The following is a 26,980-nucleotide window of genomic DNA, read 5'->3' on the forward strand; positions in this document are numbered from 1 at the left end:
AGTAATAATTATCAACAATATATCTCAAGATCTATGAAGATTTAATCCCACTTTACACTGTGAGTCCTATAGACCGCTGTAGACCGTTGCCATGAAGTCTGTCACTCCTAAATGTGTATTCCATGTACTTCAATGTAGGAGACGGACAGACTGATACTGGGGTCTCTTCCTATCTTCCTATCTGTATAAAAAGGTGTTCTGTGTTTATACTTATAATAATGTGTAATTTTGTATTTTGTTTTAGCCTTGTTGCTGGCAGTCTTGTCATCCCAGCTGGTTTAAGTGCACTGAGTTAATTAGCATGTGAATGATAACCTTGTCTAGATGGGATTAGCCATGAGTCAGCTGTACCTCGTTATCTAACTGTAGCACCCTACAGGTAGGTGCTAGGCAAATGTATAGTGGGCCTTGTCTGCCTAACATCAGGGCCATGATTTCTTTTTGCCAGGGTGTCATGGCTTCCAGGTGTGCCTGCTGAGAGGGCAGTCTCCCCACTGGTCCCTGTGAGAGGCTTCTCAAAGGGCAGTGGAGGAAACCCAATCAGGGGACACATTCAGGCTTGTATCTACCCCAGAAGGCAGATTATGCCGCAAGGGATTCTGGGAGTGGGTATAAGTCTGTGGGAAGTGCGTGACTGGGTGTCTTTGGTGGGAGCAGAGTCCCAGGAGGGAGAGAACGGCTGTCTCTCCTCCTGTTTGAGGAAGCGGATGTCTCGGGTGCTGCCTGAGAATCCAGAGAAAGCGGAGTTGAGCTGAGGGGGATCTAGTGTGCTGAGAACCAGCGGAGAGCGAGAGGGGTTCAGTCCCAGGAAAGCATACACAGGTCGTGAGTACTGAGGATTGCCCCTGGGGGTCTGCCTGAAGTGTTAGAGGGGACCACTCCAGAGAAGGTTCTAGGATCCAGATATCAGCTAGCTGTAAAGGGGGTACCTAGGTTGAGGACCCTGAATGGACAGAGGGGGTACCTAGTCAGGGGACCCTGAAATGTTAAAGGGGGCACCTTCAGTTTGGGCCCTGAAGGGACAGTGTGCAGTGTCTTAGTTGAGAGTTGCAGCCATACCGGATTCCACAACAGTCCACCTCAGGCCAGTGCAAGGCTGGAGGAAGAAGTCAGTGACTTTGCAGTACAGTAGTGTTCGTAGCTCATTGTTCTACAGTCCTGGATCTTCTGGACTCAAGGTCGAGGATCTAGCACTTCTTTCAAGTTACAGTGTGTTCTGAGCGTCAGTGAGCGTCAAGACGTTAACAGACATTTTCCTGAGAAAGTCCCAAGTTGTACTTAGTTGAGCCTAAAGGAGTATCCCAGGTGTATACGGAATATTCTCCGGTGTATACGGGATATTCTCAGGTGTATATGGAATATTCTCCGGTGTATACGGGATATTCTCCGGTGTATACGGGATATTCTCAGGTGTATATGGAATATTCTCCGGTGTATACAGAATATTCTCCGGTGTATACGGAATATTCTCCGGTGTATACGGGATATTCTCAGGTGTATATGGAATATTCGCCGGTGTATACGGGATATTCTCAGGTGTATACGGAATATTCTCCGGTGTATACGGGATATTCTCAGGTGTATACGGGATATTCTCCGGTGTATACGGGATATTCTCAGGTGTATACGGAATATTCTCCGGTGTATACGGGATATTCTCAGGTGTATACGGGATATTCTCCGGTGTATACGGGATATTCTCAGGTGTATACGGGATATTCTCCGGTGTATACGGGATATTCTCCGGTGTATACGGAATATTCTCCGGTGTATATGGAATATTCTCTGGTGTATATGGAATATTCTCCGGTGTATACAGAATATTCTCCGGTGTATACAGAATATTCTCCGGTGTATACGGGATATTCTCCGGTGTATACGGGATATTCTCAGGTGTATATGGAATATTCTCCGGTGTATACAGAATATTCTCCGGTGTATACGGGATATTCTCCGGTGTATACGGGATATTCTCCAGGGTATACGGGATATTCTCAGGTGTATACGGAATATTCTCCGGTGTATACAGAATATTCTCCGGTGTATACAGAATATTCTCCGGTGTATACGGGATATTCTCAGGTGTATACGGGATATTCTCAGGTGTATACGGAACATTCTCCTGTGTATACAGAATATTCTCCGGTGTATACGGAATATTCTCTGGGGTATACGGAATATTCTCTGGTGTATACGGAATATTCTCCAGTACTGCTTTGGTTACACAGTTGCGAATCTGCAGATTAGAGATGGAATGGGGGGAAGGGGGGAGGGGGGAGAAATAAACGAGATCTCCCCAGACGGGGGCAATGAAAAGACGTCTCTCATTAGAAGGAAATTACTTCTCCTGACAGAAGGAAACGGAGAGACGCTTAGCGAGAATCCTAATCAGTCCTAATGTCTGGCATGCTGACAACCTCACAGCAGATGAAATCTACACATCCCCTCCCCCAATGGAATCCTGATATCCAACCAAGCCCTTCACCCTCACTGGGCTCCTGAGATCCAACCAAGCCCTTCCCCCCCATTGGGCTCCTGAGATCCAACTGAGACCTTCCGCCTACTGAGCTCCTGAGATCCAACCAAGCCATTTCCCCTCACTGGGCCCCTGAGATCCAACCAAGCCATTTCCCCTCACTGGGCTCCTGAGATCCAACCAAGCCATTTCCCCTCACTGGGCCTCTGAGATCCAAATGAGCCCTTCCCCCTCACTGGGCCCCTGAGATCCAACTGAGCCCTTCCCCCTGACTGGACCCCTGAGATCCAACTGAGACCTTCCCCCTCACTGGGCCCCTGAGATCCAACTGAGCCCTTCCCCCTCACTGGACTCCTTGGATCTAACCAAACCCTTCCCCTCACTGGGCTTCTGAGATCCAACCAAGCCCTTTCCCCTCTCTGGGCCCCTGAGATCCAACCAAGCCTATCCCCCACTGGGCTCCTGAATCCAACTGAGCTCTCCCTCCCACTGAGCACCTGAGATCCAACTGAGCCCCCCCCCCCCCCTCCACTGGACTCCTGAGATCCAACCAAGCCATTTCCCCTCACTGGGTTCCTGAGATCCAACCAAGCCCCCCCCCCCCTTTGGGTTCCCGAGATCAAACTGAGCCCTACCGCCCCACTAGGCTTCTGAGATCCGACTGAGCCCATGCCCCTGAAGCACCCTCTAGCTAGTGTCCTAGGTGTAAATAGGTTTGTTAGTGTAGGCACATTGGTTTGGCTGAGAGCCAGGCCTGGGTTGAATCTGGGTCAGGGCCAAGTGACTCAGGGAGACTGGATGACTCATCTGACAGCTCTTCTGGTGCCTCCCCCTGTTTTCTGGAACTTTGGAGAAGCTTCCAGATGCAGTGGGTGGAGGCTAGGAGGAGCTGTTTGAAATATTTATGAGGGCTCCAGCCAATCCCCAGCAGAAATTCGCTGGAAGGGGGCAGGCCACCTAATAAATAGCCAATAGTCATACCAGCAGGGGCAGTTGGGTGGAAGAAGGAGATGAAGTGCTGAGGAGGCTGTCGGTGGCCCTTGAGGGCACCCCTTAGTCTGGGGGAGTGACTTTGGGCCTGGGGCTCGGGTGCTGGAGGGGCCCTCTACAACACATGGAGGAATCCTATCGCACAAGAGCAAGTGAGAGGACAGCAGGAGCAGGTCAGCACATCTGGGAGATCTCCTGAGAGTCAGCCAGGTGGGCTGGTGAGTGTCAGTCTGGAGGACTGTGGAGAGAGTGTCAGTTTGGAGGACTGTGGGAAAGGTTAGCCTGAAGGGCTAGTGAAAGGGGCAGCTGCAGCTAGGTGGGCTCGCAGTGCCTGAAGCTGGGAACAGTGACCACAGAGAGGAAGTGATGGGAAAGTAGGAGCTGTGTCACCCTTTCTGTTCTCCAAGTACAGGGGTTGCGAGTCCCTGCCTGTAATGGGCTTCTGCTACAAACACCACAACAAGGTGACATAGCTGGGTTCTGCAAGCAAGAGTGTGTTAGAGGAAGAAGAGGAGCTGTATATAGGGACTGTATATAGGAAGAGTTGCCCCTGAAGTTTGTTTGAAGTTAAGTAGGCATCCCATAAACCCCCATCCCTATCCAAGATCCTTACCCTGAAAAAAAAAGAAAACCCAAAGTCACGGAAATTCTGTGAGCCTGGCTGTGCAGGGTGGGGGATCCCAATCTACTTGCAGCTCCTTAGTGGGTGCGCTATACCCCTCACTGGGCTCCTAAGATCCAACTGAGTCATTCCCCCACACTGGGCTCCTGAGATCCAACCAAACCACTTTCCTTCACTGCTGGGTTCCTGAGATCCAACCAAACCCTTCCCCCCCATTGGACTCCTGAGATCCAACCAAGCCCTGCCCCCCCCCCCATTGGGTTCCTGAGATCCAACCAACCCCTCCCCCCTCACTGGGATCCTGAGATCCAACCAAGCCTCCTTCTGCTTATTGGGCTCCTTTTAGCCAACATAACCCTACCACCCTTTGGGCTCTTTCCAGTTAAAACAGCTCCTTCACAGAGATCCTGAATTTAAAAAAGCCCCTCCTCCACTGGGCTCCTGATTGCAATCACAGTCCCTTCTCCATCTGGCAATGTTTGCAGCCTCATCCTCAACTGGCTCCTGATAGCCAATGCAGCTCCACCCCCACTGGGCTCCTGGTAGACAACACGGCCATTTGTTCTACCAGAACACACAAAGTGCTTTGCTGATTCTCTACAGGTTTATTGGTGGTATTTTGGAGTCACCGGTCTGGTGATGAAGGTCGATTGGCTGCTGTGGCCTCCTCTGGTAATAGTGGCCTCCTCTGGTAATAGTATCTATTGGTGGTTTCTTTGACTGACCTGTCTGTTGATAAAGGCTGATTGGCTGCTGTGGCCTCCTCTGGAAATAGTATCTATTGGTCGTATTGCATCGAATTGGTTGCATCTTACTAATGATTTGTACAGGGGCGAAATTATCTCTCTCTCTGGAGTCCATGCCTCTGTTAATACAAGAAAGGACTTTGCTTGCTCTGGAAACCGCAGCTTGGCATTGCATGCTATTATTAAGCTTAGGATCTACCAGAACACCCAGATCCTTCTCCACTATGGATTCCCCCAGATCCTTCTCCGCTATGGATTCCCCCAGATCCTTCTCCGCTATGGACTCCCCCCAGATCCTTCTCCGCTATGGATTCCCCCAGATCCTTCTCCGGTATGGATTCCCCCAGATCCTTCTCCGGTATGGATTCCCCCAGATCCTTCTCCATCATCGATTCCTCCAGATCCTTCTCCGCTATGGATTCCCCCAGATCCTTCTCCGGTATGGATTCCCCCAGATCCTTCTCCGGTATGGATTCCCCCAGATCCTTCTCCATCATCGATTCCTCCAGATCCTTCTCCGCTATGGATTCCCCCAGATCCTTCTCCGCTATGGATTCCCCCAGATCCTTCTCCATCATCGATTCCTCCAGATTCTTCTCCGCTATGGATTCCCCCAGATCCTTCTCCGCTATGGATTCCCCCAGATCCTTCTCCGCTATCCTCCGGTCGTCCTCCGGTCGTACTCCCCCCTAGTATGTATGATGCATGCATATTCTTACCCCCAAGTGCATAACATTACATTTATCAACATTAAACCTCATTTGCCACATAGTTGCCCAATGAAACAGTGCATTGAGGTCGAATTGTAAAGATCTCCTCTGGTAATAGTATCTATTGGTGGTATCTTGGACTGACCGGTTTCTGGTGATGATGGTTGATTGGGTGCTGTGGCCTCCTCTGATAATAGTATCTATTGGTATCTTGGACTGACCGGTCTGGTAAGTGAAGGTTTATTGGCTGCTGTGGCCTCCTCTGGTAAGTATCTACGACACTTCCGGGTCACGGACGCCCAAATGTTTGGCGGGAATTACCGCTCATAGAGGACAATACAGTAATTCACACATGCAGGTCACGCCACCAGAGAAACACCAAGGGGTCATTTTCCCCCTGTGTAAATAAGGACACTCAGGATTACTGTATATAGCATTTCCAGTCTACATAATTATGATACCACTTGGATGCCTGGGAATATCATATATATGATTACCTGCCTAATCTATTCTGTACCAATGTAAAGGAAGCTGCATGTTGTCTTCCTATGGTGGTGTCTGAATGGCCATATATTAGTGCATTTGGACCTATATGATATAACAAAGTAAATATAACAAGCATGTAGATATCTTTATAGTACATGCACTAATACGTCCTATCAACCTTAATTGGGTCCACGTCTATTAGACAATTACTTTCCGTGAGTTTTGGTTGGACTACGGGTCCGCATCTTTTGGGAACACTAGCTGATTCTCTGGTCTCTTAAGCCCTGAAGAAGCGAAGTAAAGCAAAACGCGTTGGCTGTACAGGGACCATATCCATCCTTTTGACTGAGACTCCACCATCTGGTTACCTACCTTGTGTTCCTCAAATTTTTAATTATATGTGGTACATGTACGCATGTTTTCCAGGCATTTTGTCTTTATGCCTTTTTATAACTACTAGTTAATAAAATGTGTTTTAAGTTCATTATTGTGTGGCGTTGGATGATTTGACCACCTCATTTGAGCCTTGAAAACCCCACTTTTTGTCTATCTTTGGTTTTTTATCTATTGGTGGTATCTTGGACTGACCCATCTGGTAAGTGTCTATTGGTGGTATCTTGGGAGTGACCGGTCTGGTAAGTGAAGGTTGATTGACTTCTCTGGCCTCCTCCGGTATTACTCGCTGTGGAGGTCAGGCCTCCCTCTCTCCAGCATTTATCTCATGTTCCCTTTCAGACGGCGCGTTTAATTAAACCTCGCTAGTCACCTCTATGCAGCAGGAAGATGAAGTGACGGCACACAATCACCGTACGCTCAATTCGCACACGGTCACATTTTTCATTTTACTAAATGTCAGAGCGACAAGAGTCATGATGGGATTTTTATGGCACGTATTAAACAAAAGAAACATTTCTGCCCTTTGATTTCAAGTCTCTGGAAATGGATTTTGCCCGGGGTCTGAAACATGTAGTTAGTGGCTAACGGTGTCAATTAGATTGAGTCAGCCGGGGGGGTCATCACAGCACGCGTCTCTCTAGACATCATGGCGGGAAGCGGAATGACTGTCATCCCAATGAATGGATTTCATATTTCGATCAGAAACCAGAAATGAACTTCTTTATAACCCAGAAAAACTCTGCGAGATGTCTGCACTTCCTACGGAATCCATCCACCAGCCGGGACCTTCCTACGGAATCCATCCACCAGCGGGGACCTTCCTACGGAATCCATCCACCAGCCGGGACCTTCCTACGGAATCCATCCATCGGCGGGGACCTTCATATGGAATCCATCCGCCAGCGGGGACCTTCCTACGGAATCCATCCATCGGCGGGGACCTTCCTACGGAATCCATCCACCAGCGGGGACCTTCCTACGGAATCCATCCACCAGCGGGGACCTTCCTACGGAATCCATCCACCAGCCGGGACCTTCGTATGGAATCCATCCACCAGCGGGGACCTTCCTATGGAATCCATCCACCAGCAGGGACCTTCGTATGGAAGTTATTGAAAATTTTCTTATTGTGAGCGCCATTCTCAGAGTGACCCAACTCAACCACCATCCAATGGAAATCTCTGTAAGCTTATTTCATCCATCCCAGGAGATCAGTCATAACACATGAATTCTTATATACAGTACATACAGTGGGTACGGAAAGTATTCAGACCCCCTTAAATTTTTCACTCTTTGTTATATTGCAGCCATTCTTCTTCCTCATGAATGTACACATAGCACCCCATACTGACAGAAAAACACAGAATTGTTGACATTGTTGCAGATTTATTAAAAAAGAAAAACTGAAATATCACATGGTCCTAAGTATTCAGACCCTTTGCTCAGTATTTAGTAGAAGCCCCCTTTTGATCTAATACAGCCAGGAGTCTTTTTGGGAAAGATGCAACAAGTCTTTCACACCTGGATTTGGGGATCCTCTGCCATTCCTCCTTGCAGATCCTCTCCAGTTCTGTCAGGTTGGATGGTAAACGTTGGTGGACAGCCATTTTTAGGTCTCTCCAGAGATGCTCAATTGGGTTTAAGTCAGGGCTCTGGCTGGGCCATTCAAGAACAGTCACGGAGTTGTTGTGAAGCCACTCCTTCGTTATTTTAGCTGTGTGCTTAGGGTCATTGTCTTGTTGGAAGGTAAACCTTCGGCCCAGTCTGAGGTCCAGAGCACTCTGGAGAAGGTTTTTGTCCAGGATATCCCTGTACTTGGCCGCATTCATCTTTCCCTCGATTGCAACCAGTCGTCCTGTCCCTGCAGCTGAAAAACACCCCCACAGCATGATGCTGCCACCACCATGCTTCACTGTTGGGACTGTATTGGACAGGTGATGAGCAGTGCCTGGTTTTCTCCACACATACCGCTTAGAATTAAGGCCAAAAAGTTCTATTTTGGTCTCATCAGACCAGAGAATCTTATTTCTCACCATCTTGGAGTCCTTCAGGTGTTTTTTAGCAAACTCCATGCGGGCTTTCATGTGTCTTACACTGAGGAGAGGCTTCCGTCGGGCCACTCTGCCATAAAGCCCCGACTGGTGGAGGGCTGCAGTGATGGTTGACTTTCTACAACTTTCTCCCATCTCCTGACTGCATCTCTGGAGCTCAGCCACAGTGATCTTTGGGTTCTTCTTTACCTCTCTCACCAAGGCTCTTCTCCCCCGATAGCTCAGTTTGGCCGGACGGCCAGCTCTAGGAAGGGTTCTGGTCGTCCCAAACGTCTTCCATTTGAGGATTATGGAGGCCACTGTGCTCTTAGGAACCTTAAGTGCAGCAGAAATCTTTTTGTAACCTTGGCCAGATCTGTGCCTTGCCACAATTCTGTCTCTGAGCTCTTCAGGCAGTTCCTTTGACCTCATGATTCTCATTTGCTCTGACATGCATTGTGATCTGGAAGGTCTTATATAGACAGGTGTGTGGCTTTCCTAATCAAGTCCAATCAGTATAATCAAACACAGCTGGACTCCAATTAAGGTGTAGAACCATCTCAAGGATGATCAGAAGAAATGGAAAGCACCTGAGTTAAATATATGAGTGTCACAGCAAAGGGTCTGAATACTTAGGACCATGTGATATTTCAGTTTTTCTTTTTTAATAAATCTGCAACAATGTCAACAATTCTGTGTTTTTCTGTCAGTATGGGGTGCTATGTGTACATTCATGAGGAAGAAGAATGGCTGCAATATAACAAAGAGTGAAAAATTTAAGGGGGTCTGAATACTTTCCGTACCCACTGTATATGGCTTGCGAGAGACGGCTCTCGAGTGACGACTCCTGGTGACGACTCCTGAGTGATGGCTTCCAAGTGACTGCTCCCGAGAGAGACAGCTCCCAAGTGATGACTCCTGGTGATGACTCCTTGTGATGGCTCCTGAGTGACAGCTCCCAAATCACAGCTCCCAAGTGATGGCTCCCGAGTGAGTACTCCTGGTAAAGGCTCCTCAATGATAGCCTCCAAGTGATGGCTCCCAAGTGAGGACTCCTGGTGATGGCTCCCAAGTGAGGACTCCTGGTGATGGCTCCTGAGTGATGGCTCCCAAGTGATGGCTCCCAAGTGATGGCTCCCAAGTGATGGCTCCCAAGTGATGGCTCCCAAGTGATGGCTCCTGAATTATAGCCTCCATGTGATGGCTCCTGAGCATTGGCTCCCAAGTGATGGCTCTTAAGTGAGGGCTCCCGACCGAGTATTTACTCCTGGTGATGGCTCCTAAGTGATGGCTCCTGAGAGACGGCTCCCAAGTGTTGACTCCTGGTGATGGCTCCTGAGTGACAGCTCCAAAGTGATGGCTCCCGAGTGATGACTCCTGGTAAAGGCTCCTCAATGATAGCCTCCAAGTGATAGCTCCCAAGTGATGGCTCCCGAGTGATGACTCCCGAGTGATGACTCCTGAATGATAGCCTCCAAGTGATGGCTCCTCAGCGTTGGCTCCCAAGTGATGGCTCCTGAGAGACGGCTCCCAAGTGTTGACTCCTGGTGATGGCTCCTTATGATAACTTTCAACTGATGGATACCGACTGACGGCTCCCAAGTGATGACTCCTGGTAAGGACTCGAATAATTAGTGATGGTTCTGAGTGACAGATTTGAGTGATGGTTCGGAGTGAGCGACGACTGGAAAGTGAGTGAGAGCTTCTAGTTTATGGTGTCTCCCAGTTTATGATGCCACCATTCACTGTGTCATTATGGGAAATAGCAGAACAAGCAGTGGAAGCAATGGAAGATTCAGGGTGGCAACAAATAATAAAGAGGAGGGATTTATGGTGGTGACAAATAATAAAGAAGGGTTTATGGTGGTATCTGGTAATGCAGGGTTCTTCTTTACCAACGTAACCAATCAGATGCTCCCTTTCACTACAGTTACATTATGTATGATAAGCCAGGCTATCTGTGCCTAATGTCCCGGCTGAACATCACCAACACATAGGAGGACGGAACCGCTTCCCAATAATATCACCAACCAAATGTAGACACGCCCTCCCACACCATCATCTACTCATCATACATCCACCCATCATCATACATCATCCCATCATCATATATCATCATACATCGTCCCATCATCATACCTCATCCCATCATCATACATCGTCCCATCATCATACCTCATCCCATCATCATAAATCGTCCCATCATCATACATCATCCCATCATCATACCTCATCCCATCATCATACATCATCCCATCATCATACATCGTCCCATCATCATACCTCATCCCATCATCATACATCGCCCCATCATCATACATCATCCCATCATCATACATCGTCCCATCATCATACATCATCCCATCATCATACCTCATCCCATCATCATACATCGTCCCATCATCATACATCATCCCATCATCATACATCGTCCCATCATCATACATCATCCCATCATCATATATCATCATACATCATCATACATCGCCCCATCATCATACATCATCCCATCATCATACATCGTCCCATCATCATACCTCATCCCATCATCATACATCGTCCCATCATCATACATCGTCCCATCATCATACATCGTCCCATCATCATACCTCATCCCATCATCATACATCGTCCCATCATCATACATCATCCCATCATCATACATCGTCCCATCATCATACATCATCCCATCATCATACATCGCCCCATCATCATACATCATCCCATCATCATACATCGTCCCATCATCATACATCATCCCATCATCATACCTCATCCCATCATCATACATCGTCCCATCATCATACATCGTCCCATCATCATACCTCATCCCATCATCATACATCATTATACATCGTCCCCTCATCATACATCGACCCATCATCATACCTCATCCCATCATCATACATCGTCCCATCATCATATATCATCATACATCATCATACATCATCCCATCATCATACCTCATCCCATCATCATACATCGTCCCATCATCATACATCATCCCATCATCATACATCGTCCCATCATCATACATCATCCCATCATCATACATCGCCCCATCATCATACATCATCCCATCATCATACATCGTCCCATCATCATACATCATCCCATCATCATACCTCATCCCATCATCATACATCGTCCCATCATCATACATCGTCCCATCATCATACCTCATCCCATCATCATACATCGTCCCATCATCATACATCGTCCCATCATCATACATCGTCCCATCATCATACATCGTCCCATCATCATACCTCATCCCATCATCATACATCGTCCCATCATCATACATCATCCCATCATCATACATCGTCCCATCATCATACATCATCCCATCATCATACATCGCCCCATCATCATACATCATCCCATCATCATACATCGTCCCATCATCATACATCATCCCATCATCATACCTCATCCCATCATCATACATCGTCCCATCATCATACATCGTCCCATCATCATACCTCATCCCATCATCATACATCATTATACATCGTCCCCTCATCATACATCGACCCATCATCATACCTCATCCCATCATCATACATCGTCCCATCATCATATATCATCATACATCATCATACATCATCCCATCATCATACATCATCCCATCATCATATATCATCCCATCATCATACATCATCCCATCATCATATATCATCCCATCATCATCCCTCATCCCATCATCATACATCATTATACATCGTCCCCTCATCATACATCGACCCATCATCATACCTCATCCCATCATCATACATCGTCCCATCATCATATATCATCATACATCATCATACATCATCCCATCATCATACATCATCCCATCATCATATATCATCCCATCATCATACATCATCATACTTCATCATACATCGTCCCATCATCATACATCATCCCATCATCATCCCTCATCCCATCATCATACATCATCATACATCATCCCATCATCATACATCGACCCATCATCATACATCGTCCCATCATCCTACATCATCCCATCATCATACATCATCATACATCATCCCATCATCATACATCATCATACATCATCCCATCATCATACATCATCATACATCATCCCATCATCATACATCATCCCATCATCATCCCTCATCCCATCATCACACATCATTATACATCGTCCCCTCATCATACATCGACCCATCATCATACATCATCATACATCATCATACATCCACCCATCATCATACATCATCATACATCATCATACATCCACCCATCATCATACATCGTCCCATCATCATACATCGACCCATCATCATATATCATCCCATCATCATACATCATCCCATCATCATACATCATCATACATCATCCCATCATCATACATCATCCCATCATCATACATCGTCCCATCATCATACATCATCATACATCCACCCATCATCATACATCGTCCCATCATCATACATCGACCCATCATCATATATCATCCCATCATCATACATCATCCCATCATCATACATCATCATACATCATCCCATCATCATACATCATCCCATCATCATACATCATCCCATCATCATACATCATCCCATCATCACACATCATTATACATCGTCCCCTCATCATACATCGACCCATCATCATACATCATCATACATCATCATACATCCACCCATCATCATACATCGACCCATCATCATATATCATCCCATCATCATACATCGTCCCATCATCATACATCATAGTTACATAGTTAGTGAGGTTGAAAAAAGACATCAGTCCATCCAGTTCAACCTATGATCTGTGTGTGTGTGTTTGCTGTTAATCGTACATTGTATACCCCTGTATGTTGTACATTGTGTACCCCTGTATGTTGTACATTGTATACCCCTGTATGTTGTACATTGTATACCCCCTGTATGTTGTACATTGTATACCCCTTGTATGTTGTACATTGTATACCCCCTGTATGTTGTACATTGTATACCCCTGTATGTTGTACATTGTATACCCCTGTATGTTGTACATTGTATACCCCTGTATGCTGTACATTGTATACCCCCTGTATGCTGTACATTGTATACTCCTGTATATTGTACATTGTATACCCCTGTATGTTGTACATTGTATACCCCTGTATGTTGTACATTGTATACCCCCTGTATGTTGTACATTGTATACCCCCTGTATGTTGTACATTGTATACCCCCTGTATGTTGTACATTGTATATCCCTGTATGTTGTACATTGTATACCCTCTGTATGTTGTACATTGTATACCCCCCTGTATGTTGTACATTGTATACCCCTGTATGTTGTACATTGTATACCCCCTGTATGTTGTACATTGTATACCCCTGTATGTTGTACATTGTATACCCCTGTATGTTGTACATTGTATACCCCTGTATGTTGTACATTGTATACCCCTGTATGTTGTACATTGTATACCCCTGTATGCTGTACATTGTATACCCCCTGTATGCTGTACATTGTATACTCCTGTATATTGTACATTGTATACCCCTGTATGTTGTACATTGTATACCCCTGTATGTTGTACATTGTATACCCCCTGTATGTTGTACATTGTATACCCCCTGTATGTTGTACATTGTATACCCCCTGTATGTTGTACATTGTATATCCCTGTATGTTGTACATTGTATACCCTCTGTATGTTGTACATTGTATACCCCCCTGTATGTTGTACATTGTATACCCCTGTATGTTGTACATTGTATACCCCCTGTATGTTGTACATTGTATACCCCTGTATGTTGTACATTGTATACCCCTGTATGTTGTACATTGTATACCCCTGTATGTTGTACATTGTATACCCCTGTATGTTGTACATTGTATACCCCTGTATGCTGTACATTGTATACCCCCTGTATGCTGTACATTGTATACTCCTGTATATTGTACATTGTATACCCCTGTATGTTGTACATTGTATACCCCTGTATGTTGTACATTGTATACCCCCTGTATGTTGTACATTGTATACCCCCTGTATGTTGTACATTGTATACCCCCTGTATGTTGTACATTGTATATCCCTGTATGTTGTACATTGTATACCCTCTGTATGTTGTACATTGTATACCCCCCTGTATGTTGTACATTGTATACCCCTGTATGTTGTACATTGTATACCCCCTGTATGTTGTACATTGTATACCCCTGTATGTTGTACATTGTATACCCCTGTATGTTGTACATTGTATATCCCTGTATGTTGTACATTGTATACCCCCTGTATGTTGTACATTGTATACCCCTGTATGTTGTACATTGTATATCCCTGTATGTTGTTCATTGTATACCCCCTGTATGTTGTACATTGTATACCCCTGTATGTTGTACATTGTATACCCCTGTATGTTGTACATTGTATACCCCCTGTATGTTGTACATTGTATACCCCTGTATGTTGTACATTGTATACCCCAGTATGTTGTACATTGTATACCCCCTGTATGCTGTACATTGTATACCCCCTGTATGCTGTACATTGTATACCCCTGTATGTTGTACATTGTATACCCCCTGTATGTTGTACATTGTATACCCCCTGTATGTTGTACATTGTATATCCCTGTATGTTGTACATTATATATCCCTGTATGTTGTACATTGTATACCCCCTGTATGTTGTACATTGTATATCCCTGTATGTTGTACATTGTATATCCCTGTATGTTGTACATTGTATACCCCTGTATGTTGTACATTGTATACCCCCTGTATGTTGTACATTGTATACCCCTGTATGTTGTACATTGTATACCCCCTGTATGTTGTACATTGTATACCCCCTGTATGTTGTACATTGTATACCCCCCTGTATGTTGTACATTGTATATCCCTGTATGTTGTACATTGTATACCCCTGTATGTTGTACATTGTATACCCCTGTATGTTGTACATTGTATACTCCTGTATGTTATACATTGTATACTCCTGTATGTTGTACATTGTATACCCCTGTATGTTGTACATTGTATACCCCTGTATGTTGTACATTGTATACTCCTGTATGTTGTACATTGTATACTCCTGTATGCTGTACATTGTATACCCCTGTATGTTGTACATTGTATACCCCCCTGTATGTTGTACATTGTATACCCCTGTATGTTGTACATTGTATACCCCCTGTATGTTGTACATTGTATACCCCTGTATGTTGTACATTGTATACCCCCCTGTATGTTGTACATTGTATACCCCTGTATGTTGTACATTGTATACCCCTGTATGTTGTACATTGTATACTCCTGTATGTTGTACATTGTATACCCCTGTATGTTGTACATTGTATACTCCTGTATGTTGTACATTGTATACCCCTGTATGTTGTACATTGTATACCCCTGTATGTTGTACATTGTATACCCCTGTATATTGTACATTGTATACCCCCTGTATGTTGTACATTGTATACCCCTGTATGTTGTACATTGTATACTCCTGTATGTTGTACATTGTATACCCCCTGTATGTTGTACATTGTATACCCCTGTATGTTGTACATTGTATACCCCTGTATGTTGTACATTGTATACCCCTGTATGTTGTGGTCTCTAAGGTGCCCATCTAACAGTTTTTTTAAACTATCAATGCTCCCTGCTGATACGACTGCTTGTGGAAGAGAATTCCACATCCTTACTGCTCTTACAGTAAAGAACCCCTTACGTACTTTAAGGTTAAACCGCCTTTCCTCAAGTTTTAGTGAGTGGCCACGTGTCTTATTGTATTCCCTTACTCTGAATAGTTTGTTCCTTATGCTAGGGTCACCAGTACAGTATTTGTACATTGATATCATATCCCCCCTCAATCGTCTCTTCTCCAGAGAGAATAAGTTCAGTGCTTGTAGTCTTTCCTCATAGCTGATGTCCTCCATTCCCCTAATTATTTTTGTTGCCCTTCTCTGGACTTTCTCCAGTTCCAGCACATCCTTCCTGAGGACCGGTGCCCAGAACTGGACAGCATACTCCAGATGTGGCCGGACCAGAGTCTTGTAGAGTGGAAGAATAATCTCTTTATTTCTGGAGTGAATCCCCTTTTTTATACATCCCAGTATTCTGTTGGCTTTGCTTGCGGCGGCTTGGCATTGCATGCCACTGCCAAGCCTGTTGTCTACCAGTACCCCCAAGTCCTTTTCCATCCTAGACTCCCCCAGAGGTTTCCCCCCTAGTGAGTAACTTGCTTTCTGGTTTCTGGCCCCCAAGTGCATTACTTTACATTTTTCAACATTAAATCTCATCTGCCATGTAGTTGCCCACCCCGTTCATCATCATACATCGACCCATCATCACACATTGTCCCATCATCATACATCGTCCCATCGTCACACATTGTCCCATCATCATACATTGTCCCCTCATCATACATCATCATACATCATCATACATCATCATACATCGTCATACATCAGCATTCATCCTCCTTATGAGTAGGAAGATGGTGATTGGACAGAATGGTTTGGGGGCGGAGATGTAAATCTCTCACCTGTCTGACATCGTAGGCCAGCAGGACGAATCTCAGGTCCGGGGACACCGAATAATGAGACGCTTTAAATGTTACCTGGAAGAGAGAAGGAGAGGAAACCTCAGAGATCTTCCCATCAATATTCCCAAATCCAACATGGCGCCCACAGGGTCACACCCCCTATAAGGAGCTCTTGGAGGCTTCAGGGAAGTATAGGGGGGGGGGGGGATTTTGATCCCCCCATCACTATATCTGACCCCCCCCCCCCCACAGTGATAATCTTGGTCCCCCATCACTATATCTGACCCCCCCCCCCCCCACAGTGATAATCTTGGTCCCCCTATCACTATATCTGACCCCCCCACAGTGATAATCTTGGTCCCCCATCACTATATCTGACCCCCCCCACAGTGGTAATCTTGGTCCCCCATCACTATATCTGACCCCCCCCACAGTGGTAATCTTGGTCCCCCATCACTATATCTGACCCCCCCACAGTGATAATCTTGGTCCCCCATCACTATATCTGACCCCCCCCCCACAGTGGTAATCTTGGTCCCCCATCACTATATCTGACCCCCCCACAGTGATAATCTTGGTCCCCCATCACTATATCTGACCCCCCCCCCACAATGATAATCTTGGTCCCCCATCACTATATCTGACCCCCCCCCCCCCCCCACAATGATAATCTTGGTCCCCCATCACTATATCTGACCCCCCCACAGTAATAATCTTGGTCCCCCATCACTATATCTGACCCCCCCCCCCCACAGTGATAATCTTGGTCCCCCATCACTATATCTGACCCCCCCCCCACAGTGATAATCTTGGTCCCCCTATCACTATATCTGACCCCCCCACAGTTATAATCTTGGTCCCCCATCACTATATCTGACCCCCCCCACCATGATAATCTTGGTCTCCCCATCACTATATCTGACCCCCCCACAGTGATAATCTTGTTCCCCCATCACTATATCTGACCCCCCACAGTGATAATCTTGGTCCCCCCATCACTATTTCTGACCCCCCCCCACAGTAATAATCTTGGTCCCCCCCATCACTATATCTGACCCCCCACAATGATTCTCTTGGTGCCCCATCACTATATCTGACCCCCCCACAGTGACAATCTTGGTCCCCCCATCACTATATCTGAACCCCCCCCCCCACAGTGATAATCTTGGTTCCCCATCACTATATCTGAACCCCCCACAGTGATAATCTTGGTCCCCCATCACTATATCTGACCCCCCCCCACAGTGGTAATCTTGGTTCCCCCATCACTATATCTGACCCCCCCCACAGTGGTAATCTTGGTCCCCCATCACTATATCTGACCCCCCCACAGTGATAATCTTGGTCCCCCATCACTATATCTGACCCCCCCCCCACAGTGGTAATCTTGGTCCCCCATCACTATATCTGACCCCCCCACAGTGATAATCTTGGTCCCCCATCACTATATCTGACCCCCCCCCACAATGATAATCTTGGTCCCCCATCACTATATCTGACCCCCCCCCCCCACAATGATAATCTTGGTCCCCCCATCACTATATCTGACCCCCCCACAGTAATAATCTTGGTCCCCCATCACTATATCTGACCCCCCCCCCCCACAGTGATAATCTTGGTCCCCCATCACTATATCTGACCCCCCCACAGTAATAATCTTGGTCCCCCATCACTATATCTGACCCCCCCACAGTCATAATCTTGGTCCCCCTATCACTATATCTGACCCCCCCACAATGATAATCTTGGTCCCCCCATCACTATATCTGACCCCCCCACAGTGATAATCTTGGTCCCCCTATCACTATATCTGACCCCCCCACAATGATAATTTTGGTCCCCTATCACTATATCTGACCCCCCCACAATGATAATCTTGGTCCCCCCATCACTATATCTGACCCCCCACAATGATAATCTTGGTCCCCCTATCACTATATCTGACCCCCCCACCTTGATAATCTTGGTCCCCCATCACTATATCTGACCCCCCCCCCACAGTGATAATCTTGGTCCCCTCCATCACTATATCTGACCCCCCCCCCAGTGATAATCTTGGTCTCCCTATCACTATATCTGACCCCCCCACAATGATAATCTTGGTCCCCCTATCACTATATCTGACCCCCCCACCTTGATAATCTTGGTCCCCCATCACTATATCTGACCCCCCCCCCCCACAGTGATAATCTTGGTCCCCTCCATCACTATATCTGACCCCCCCCCCCCAGTGATAATCTTGGTCTCCCTATCACTATATCTGACCCCACCCACAGTGATAATCTTGGTCCCCCCATCACTATATCTGACCCCCCCCCCACAGTGATAATCTTGGTCCCCTCCATCACTATATCTGACCCCCCCCCCAGTGATAATCTTGGTCTCCCTATCACTATATCTGACCCCCCCACAATGATAATCTTGGTCCCCCCCTCACTATATCTGACCCACCCACCGTGATAATCTTGGTCTCCCCATCACTATATCTGACCCCCCAACAGTGATAATCTTGGTCCTCCCCATGACTATATCTGACCCCCCCCCCATCACTATATCTGACCCCCCCCCCAGTGATAATCTTGGTCTCCCTATCACTATATCTGACCCCACCCACAGTGATAATCTTGGTCCCCCCATCACTATATCTGACCCCCCCCCCACAGTGATAATCTTGGTCCCCTCCATCACTATATCTGACCCCCCCCCCCCAGTGATAATCTTGGTCTCCCTATCACTATATCTGACCCCCCCACAATGATAATCTTGGTCCCCCCCTCACTATATCTGACCCCCCCCACAATGATAATCTTGGTCCCCCCATCACTATATCTGACCCCCCCACAGTGATAATCTTGGTCCCCCCATCACTATATCTGACCCCCCCACAGTGATAATCTTGGTCCCCCATCATCCCCCCACCGTGATAATCTTGGTCTCCCCATCACTATATCTGACCCCCCCCCCCCCACAGTGATAATCTTGGTCACCCCATCACTATATCTGACCCCCCCACAATGACAATCTTGGTCCCCCCATCACTATATCTGACCCCACCCACAGTGATAATCTTGGTCCCCCATCACTATATCTGACCCCCCCACCGTGATAATCTTGGTCTCCCCATCACTATATCTGACCCCCCAACAGTGATAATCTTGGTCCTCCCCATGACTATATCCCATCAATATTCCCAGATCCAACATGGTGCCCACAGGGTCACACCCACTATAAGGAGCTCTTGGGGGCTTCTCTCCCCATCACTATACCTGACCCCCCCCCCACAGTGATAATCTTGGTCCCCCATCACAATATCTGACCCCCCCACAATGATAATCTTGGTCTCCCCATCACTATGTCTGACCCCCCCCCCCCCACAGTGATAATCTTGTTCCCCCATCACTATATCTGACCCCCCCACAGTGATAATCTTGGTCCCCCATCACTATATCTGACCCCCCCCCCACAATGATAATCTTGGTCCCCCCATCACTATATCTGACCCCCCCCCCCACAATGATAATCTTGGTCCCACCATCACTATATCTGACCCCCCCCCCCCACCGTGATAATCTTGGTCCCCCTATCACTATATCTGACCCCCCCCCACAATGATAATCTTGGTTCCCCATCACTATATCTGACCCCCCCCCACAATGATAATCTTGGTCCCCCCATCACTATATCTGATCCCCCCACAGTGATAATCTTGGTCCCCCATCACTATATCTGACCCCCCCACAGTGATCATCTTGGTCCCCCATCACTATATCTGACCCCCCCACAGTGATAATCTTGGTCCCCCATCACTATATCTGACCCCCCAACAGTGATAATCTTGGTCCCCCATCACTATATCTGACCCCCCCATAGTGATAATCTTGGTCCCCCCCATCACTATATCTGACCCCCCCCATAGTGATAATCTTGGTCCCCCCATCACTATATCTGACCCCCCCCCCCCCACAGTGATAATCTTGGTCCCCCCATCACTATATCTGACCCCCCCACAGTGATAATCTTGGTCCCCCATCACTATATCTGACCCCCCCACAGTGATAATCTTGGTCCCCCATCACTATATCTGACCCCCCCACAGTGATAATCTTGGTCCCCTTATCACTATATCTGACCCCCCCCCCCCCCCACCGTGATAATCTTGGTCTCCCCATCCCTATATCTGACCCCCCCACAGTGATAATCTTGGTCCCCCCATCACTATATCTGACCCCCCCCACCGTGATAATCTTGGTCTCCCCATCCCTATATCTGACCCCCCCACAGTGATAATCTTGGTCCCCCCATCACTATATCTGACCCCCCCACCTTGATAATCTTGGTCTCCCCATCACTATATCTCACCCCCCCCCAGTGATAATCTTGGTCTCCCTATCACTATATCTGACCCCCCCCACAATGATAATCTTGGTCCCCCATCACTATATCTGACCCCCCCCCCAGTGATAATCTTGGTCTCCCTATCACTATATCTGACCCCCCCCACAATGATAATCTTGGTCCCCCATCACTATATCTGACCCCCCCCCCCATAGTGATAATCTTGGTCCCCCATCACTATATCTGACCCCCACAGTGATAATCTTGGTCCCCCATCACTATATCTGACCCCCCCCCCCCACAGTGATAATCTTGGTCCCCCATCAATATATCTGACCCCACCACAGTGATAATCTTGGTCCCCCCATCACTATATCTGACCCCCCCCACCGTGATAATCTTGGTCTCCCCATCCCTATATCTGACCCCCCCCACAGTGATAATCTTGGTCCCCCTATCACTATATCTGACCCCCCCACAGTTATAATCTTGGTCCCCCATCACTATATCTGACCCCCCCCACCATGATAATCTTGGTCTCCCCATCACTATATCTGACCCCCCCACAGTGATAATCTTGTTCCCCCATCACTATATCTGACCCCCCACAGTGATAATCTTGGTCCCCCCATCACTATTTCTGACCCCCCCCCACAGTAATAATCTTGGTCCCCCCCATCACTATATCTGACCCCCCACAATGATTCTCTTGGTCCCCCATCACTATATCTGACCCCCCCACAGTGACAATCTTGGTCCCCCCATCACTATATCTGAACCCCCCCCCCACAGTGATAATCTTGGTTCCCCATCACTATATCTGAACCCCCCCCTCCCACAATGATAATCTTGGTCCCCCATGACTATATCTGACCCCCCCACAATGATTCTCTTGGTCCCCCATCACTATATCTGACCCCCCCACAGTGACAATCTTGGTCCCCCATCACTATATCTGAACCCCCCCCCCCACAGTGATAATCTTGGTCCCCCATCACTATATCTGACCCCCCCCCCCCACAGTGATTATCTTGGTCCCCCCATCACTATATCTGACCCCCCCACAGTGATAATCTTGGTCCCCCATCACTATATCTGACCCCCCCACAATGATAATATTGGTCCCCCCATCACTATATCTGACCCCCCTCCCACAGGGATAATCTTGGTCCCCCATCACTATATCTGACCCCCCCACAATGATAATCTTGGTCCCCTCCATCACTATATCTGACCCCCCCCCCCAATGATACTCTTGATCCCCCCATCACTATATCTGACCCCCCCACAGTGATAATCTTGGTCCTCCATCACTATAACTGACCCCCCCACAGTGATAATCTTGGTCCCCCATCACTATATCTGACCCCCCCACAGTGATAATCTTGGTCCCCCCATCACTATATCTGACCCCCCCCCACACTGATAATCTTGGTCCCCCCATCACTATATCTGACCCCCCCCCCCACAGTGATAATCTTGGTCCCCCATCACTATATCTGACCCCCCCACAGTGATAATCTTGGTCCCCCCATGGCGATAATCTTGGTCCCCCCATCACTATATCTGACCCCCCCATAGTGATAATCTTGGTCCCCCATCACTATATCTGACCCCCCATAGTGATAATCTTGGTCCCCATCACTATATCTGACCCCCCCCCCCCCCACAGTGATAATCTTCGTTCCCCCCCCCCCCCACTATATCTGACCCCCCATAGTGATAATCTTGGTCCCCCCATCACTATATCTGACCCCCCCACAGTGATAATCTTGGTCCCCCATCACTATATCTGACCCCCCCACAGTGATAATCTCGGTCCCCCCATCACTATATCTGACCCCCCCCACAGTGATAATCTTGGTCCCCCCATCACTATATCTGACCCCCCCCACAGTGATAATCTTGGTCCCCCCATCACTATATCTGACCCCCCCACAGTGATAATCTCGGTTGCTCTTACAAAGGTGGAGTTCTCCAGAAGGGTGATCGTCTCGCTGCTTTCTACGTTGAGTCTGAAGACGAATCCATCCCGATTCTTGTACACCACTTCATGGTCTGAAAGAGAGGAAATATTACCCATCATGCCCCTGCACAACCAGATATTACCTGTGACATCACTGTGCACAGAGCAGAGCCCCACCCACTACAGGAGGAGGAGGAGCAGGGCTGCTGGTACAAATCACGAGGCCCCGTACAGTCTACCTGGCAGGGCCCCCCCCCCGCCTCCACTGTACAGTCTACCTGGCAGGGCCCCCCCACCCCCACTGTACAGCCTACCTGGCAGGGCCCCCCCCCCGCCTCCACTGTACAGCCTACCTGGCAGGGCCCCCGCCCTCCACCCCCCCCCCAAATTTATCAAGTCAATATTTTCACTAAATATACACTAAAATCATTATTAGCGAATACAACAACCGAGAATTTAAAGGAAAAAAAAAAGTATAATTTTTTTTTTCAATGTTAACAATTTTTACAATTATTTTATTTTACATTTTTTTAAATAATTAATTACGGGAAGGGGGGGGGGTGTATCACAGTAAAAAGGGGGGCACACAGGAAGGGGGGGGATAAGAAGCAGGCAGAACAGGGAGGAGGGTGTGATGAGACCAACCTCGCCACATTGCATTGGAGGAGCCTGGTTGCCCGCCTGTGTAATGTTCTGGTACCTTTGGTACCCTAATTCCACTTTTCCTAAGTGTATGCGCCCCACCATTCTATTTTGGTAAGGTGCGCATACACCTTTAAGACCGATGCTGTCATCACTGAGCGCCGCTGGAGCGGCTATTTCAACCTCCGGCGGTCTCACTCACATGTTCGTTCAACGCCGCATAATCTGCCTTGAAGCTCTCATGCTTGCAAGCATACCTCGCTATCGGAACCACGCTGCTGATCCCTGTATCCCGCTACCGGATCATCCGCTCTTGCCGAACCTCTCCTCTACTACATTGCTATTAGTGATAAGTACCCCACAGGGGAAACCTCTATAACCTTCATACTAAAGCTTACACTATCTAGCTCTGCATACTAAGGACTATTACTACATCTGCATTAACTAAGATTGCTAGCTCTTGAGCCTAATACCATCTGCTCTTGCACTGGGTTGGTCTATCCTGTATGTTCACCAGCTACTCTATCATCTGCTACCATACATGATTGCTTAACCTATCTGCATCCCATCTGCTACTATCTTACTTTCAAGAACATTCCTTTCAAGTGTCTGTCATCTACCATCTCTACCCAACCTGTCTCTTCAGCTATCATCTCTATATTACTATATACATAAGTCACTCTAGGAACATCTTATTGAGTGTGTGTATTTACTTGCTGAATTGAGATCATCCACACATGATGAGTCATTGGGAGTTGGGATTGGTGTCTCAGCGTTTCTCTACATGACTACTGAAGTGGAATATTTCTGCAGCTGTAAATCCACATTATACATAAAGCGCAGGAGCGTTACAGCCTGCTGCCTTTGGATAATGGACCGGCAGCTAAAGGGTTAATTTTACGGTGCAGAAGGATTTATTCCTCCCTTTCTGCACAGCCGTTCGGTAGATTCTATCTACCGAACAAACAGCCCCTGGTTCTAATTCGTATGGATTTGGTGAATGCAGGGTGACCAGGAGGGTGGTGAGCACTGAAAATATGGTTTGGACTACTACAAATGGGACAGTCATATTCAGGAATAATGTCTCCCTTGTAATATGAAGATTTTTGTTCCCATTTGCCATGAGCTCTCTGAACAGGAAGTCAACTCCTAATATGGTCATTACAGGAAGTTCTGAGGAGACGGACTGTCTGAGGTGGCTCTCCATTCACCTATTGTCAGGTGTGCTAATGACCTCACCTGTTGTCTGCTAAGGGATGTATTGACACTCAGAGTAATGTGTATTGAGGGCTCGTTAGGGAACCATTGTTCTGTGTCTGACTATAGTTTACATTGATTGCCCCCTGGGGCTTCTGTCTCCTTGCATTGGTCAAAGCTATCTGACCAATCCCTGTTGACTCATTTTCAAGTCCTAATTTGCATAGCAGCCCTCCTGGTCAAGCTATCTGACCAATCACTACTGACTCATTTTCGAGCCCTCGTTTGCATGTCTGGAGAGGACCTTATGGGGGACTGCAGGTACTGTGCAATTGACCAATGGGAAAGCGGTTGTTGGGGGAAGGATGTTCCAATTTCTGTATAAAAGTGTGCTGTGTTCTTCCAATAAATGTTGTTGTTGTTCCTGTTTTACCCTCAACTCGGAGCTTTGTCTCGTTCTTGGGGGGATTCACTGTATGCTGTTGGAGACTGATTGCTAGGATTGTAAGCTGATGTATGCTTTTCCTGTTCGTCTGCTAGCAGCTATTCGTGAGGTTCCAGGTTGGAGTGCTATTTTGTATCCAGTTCGGGAGTTTGGTGTCCTGCAAGTAGCTGTGCCTGTCTCTCGGAAAGGGGTATATCACCAAAATGGATTTTAACCCCTTGTCTGCTGAAACGGTCCATTACAGAGGGGTCAGAAGCAGGCAGAACAGGAAGGAGGGGTCAGAAGCAGGCAGAACAGGGAAGGGGGGTCAGAAGCAGGCAGAACAGGGAAGGGGGGTCAGAAGCAGGCAGAACACGGGGAGGGGTCAGAAGCAGGCAGAACAGGGAGGGGGGTCAGAAGCAGGCAGAACAGGGAGGAGGGGTCAGAACCAGGCAGAACAGGGAGGAGGGGTCAGAAGCAGGCAGAACAAGGAGGAGGGGTCAGAAGCAGGCAGAACAGGAAGGAGGGTACAGAAGCAGGCAGAACAGGGAGGAGGGGTCAGAAGCAGGCAGAACAGGGAGGAGGGGTAGAAAGCAGGCAGAACAGGAAGGAGGGGTCAGAAGCAGGCAGAACAGGAAGGAGGGGTCAGAAGCAGGCAGAACAGGGAAGGGGGGTCAGAAGCAGGCAGAACAGGGAAGGGGGGTCAGAAGCAGGCAGAACACGGGGAGGGGTCAGAAGCAGGCAGAACAGGGAGGGGGGTCAGAAGCAGGCAGAACAGGGAGGAGGGGTCAGAACCAGGCAGAACAGGGAGGAGGGGTCAGAAGCAGGCAGAACAAGGAGGAGGGGTCAGAAGCAGGCAGAACAGGAAGGAGGGTACAGAAGCAGGCAGAACAGGGAGGAGGGGTCAGAAGCAGGCAGAACAGGGAGGAGGGGTAGAAAGCAGACAGAACAGGAAGGAGGGGTCAGAAGCAGGCAGAACAGGAAGGAGGGGTCAGAAGCAGGCAGAACAGGGAGGAGGGGTCAGAAGCAGGCAGAACAGGAAGGAGGGGTCAGAAGCAGGTAGAACAGGGAGAAGGGGTCAGAAGCAGGCAGAACAGGGAAGAGGGGTCAGAAGCAGGCAGAACAGGGAGAAGGGGTCAGAAGCAGGCAGAACAGAGAGGAGGGGTCAGAAGCAGGCAGAACAGGGAGGAGGGGTCAGAAGTAGGCAGAACAGGAAGGAGGGGTCAGAAGCAGGCAGAACAGGGAAGGGGGGATCAGAAGCAGGCAGAACAGGGACGGGGGGTCAGAAGCAGGCAGAACAGGGAGGGGGGTCAGAAGCAGGCAGAACGGGGAGGAGGGGTCAGAAGCAGGCAGAACAGGGAGGAGGGGTCAGAAGCAGGCAGAACAGGAAGGGGGGATAAGAAGCAGGCAGAACAGGGAGAAGGGGTCAGAAGCAGGCAGAACAAGGAGGAGGG

General features: G+C 47.8%; 1 protein-coding gene across 1 annotated transcript in view; it reads right to left on the bottom strand.

Annotated features, from left to right (window-relative positions):
* DPP10 (dipeptidyl peptidase like 10) overlaps positions 1 to 26,980 on the bottom strand; it is a 318,952-nt gene that overhangs the window by 116,924 nt on the left and 175,048 nt on the right. Inside the window, exons 4-5 of the mRNA XM_082261092.1 lie at positions 23,261 to 23,355; positions 16,963 to 17,037 (exon numbers count right to left, since the gene is read on the bottom strand). Coding sequence (XP_082117218.1) covers positions 16,963 to 17,037; positions 23,261 to 23,355 — 170 coding nt within the window. The remainder of the gene's footprint in view (positions 1 to 16,962; positions 17,038 to 23,260; positions 23,356 to 26,980) is intronic.

This window comes from Pelophylax lessonae (genome assembly GCF_965119305.1).
Source record: "Pelophylax lessonae genome assembly, chromosome: 6".
NCBI classification, from domain to species: Eukaryota; Metazoa; Chordata; class Amphibia; order Anura; family Ranidae; genus Pelophylax; species Pelophylax lessonae.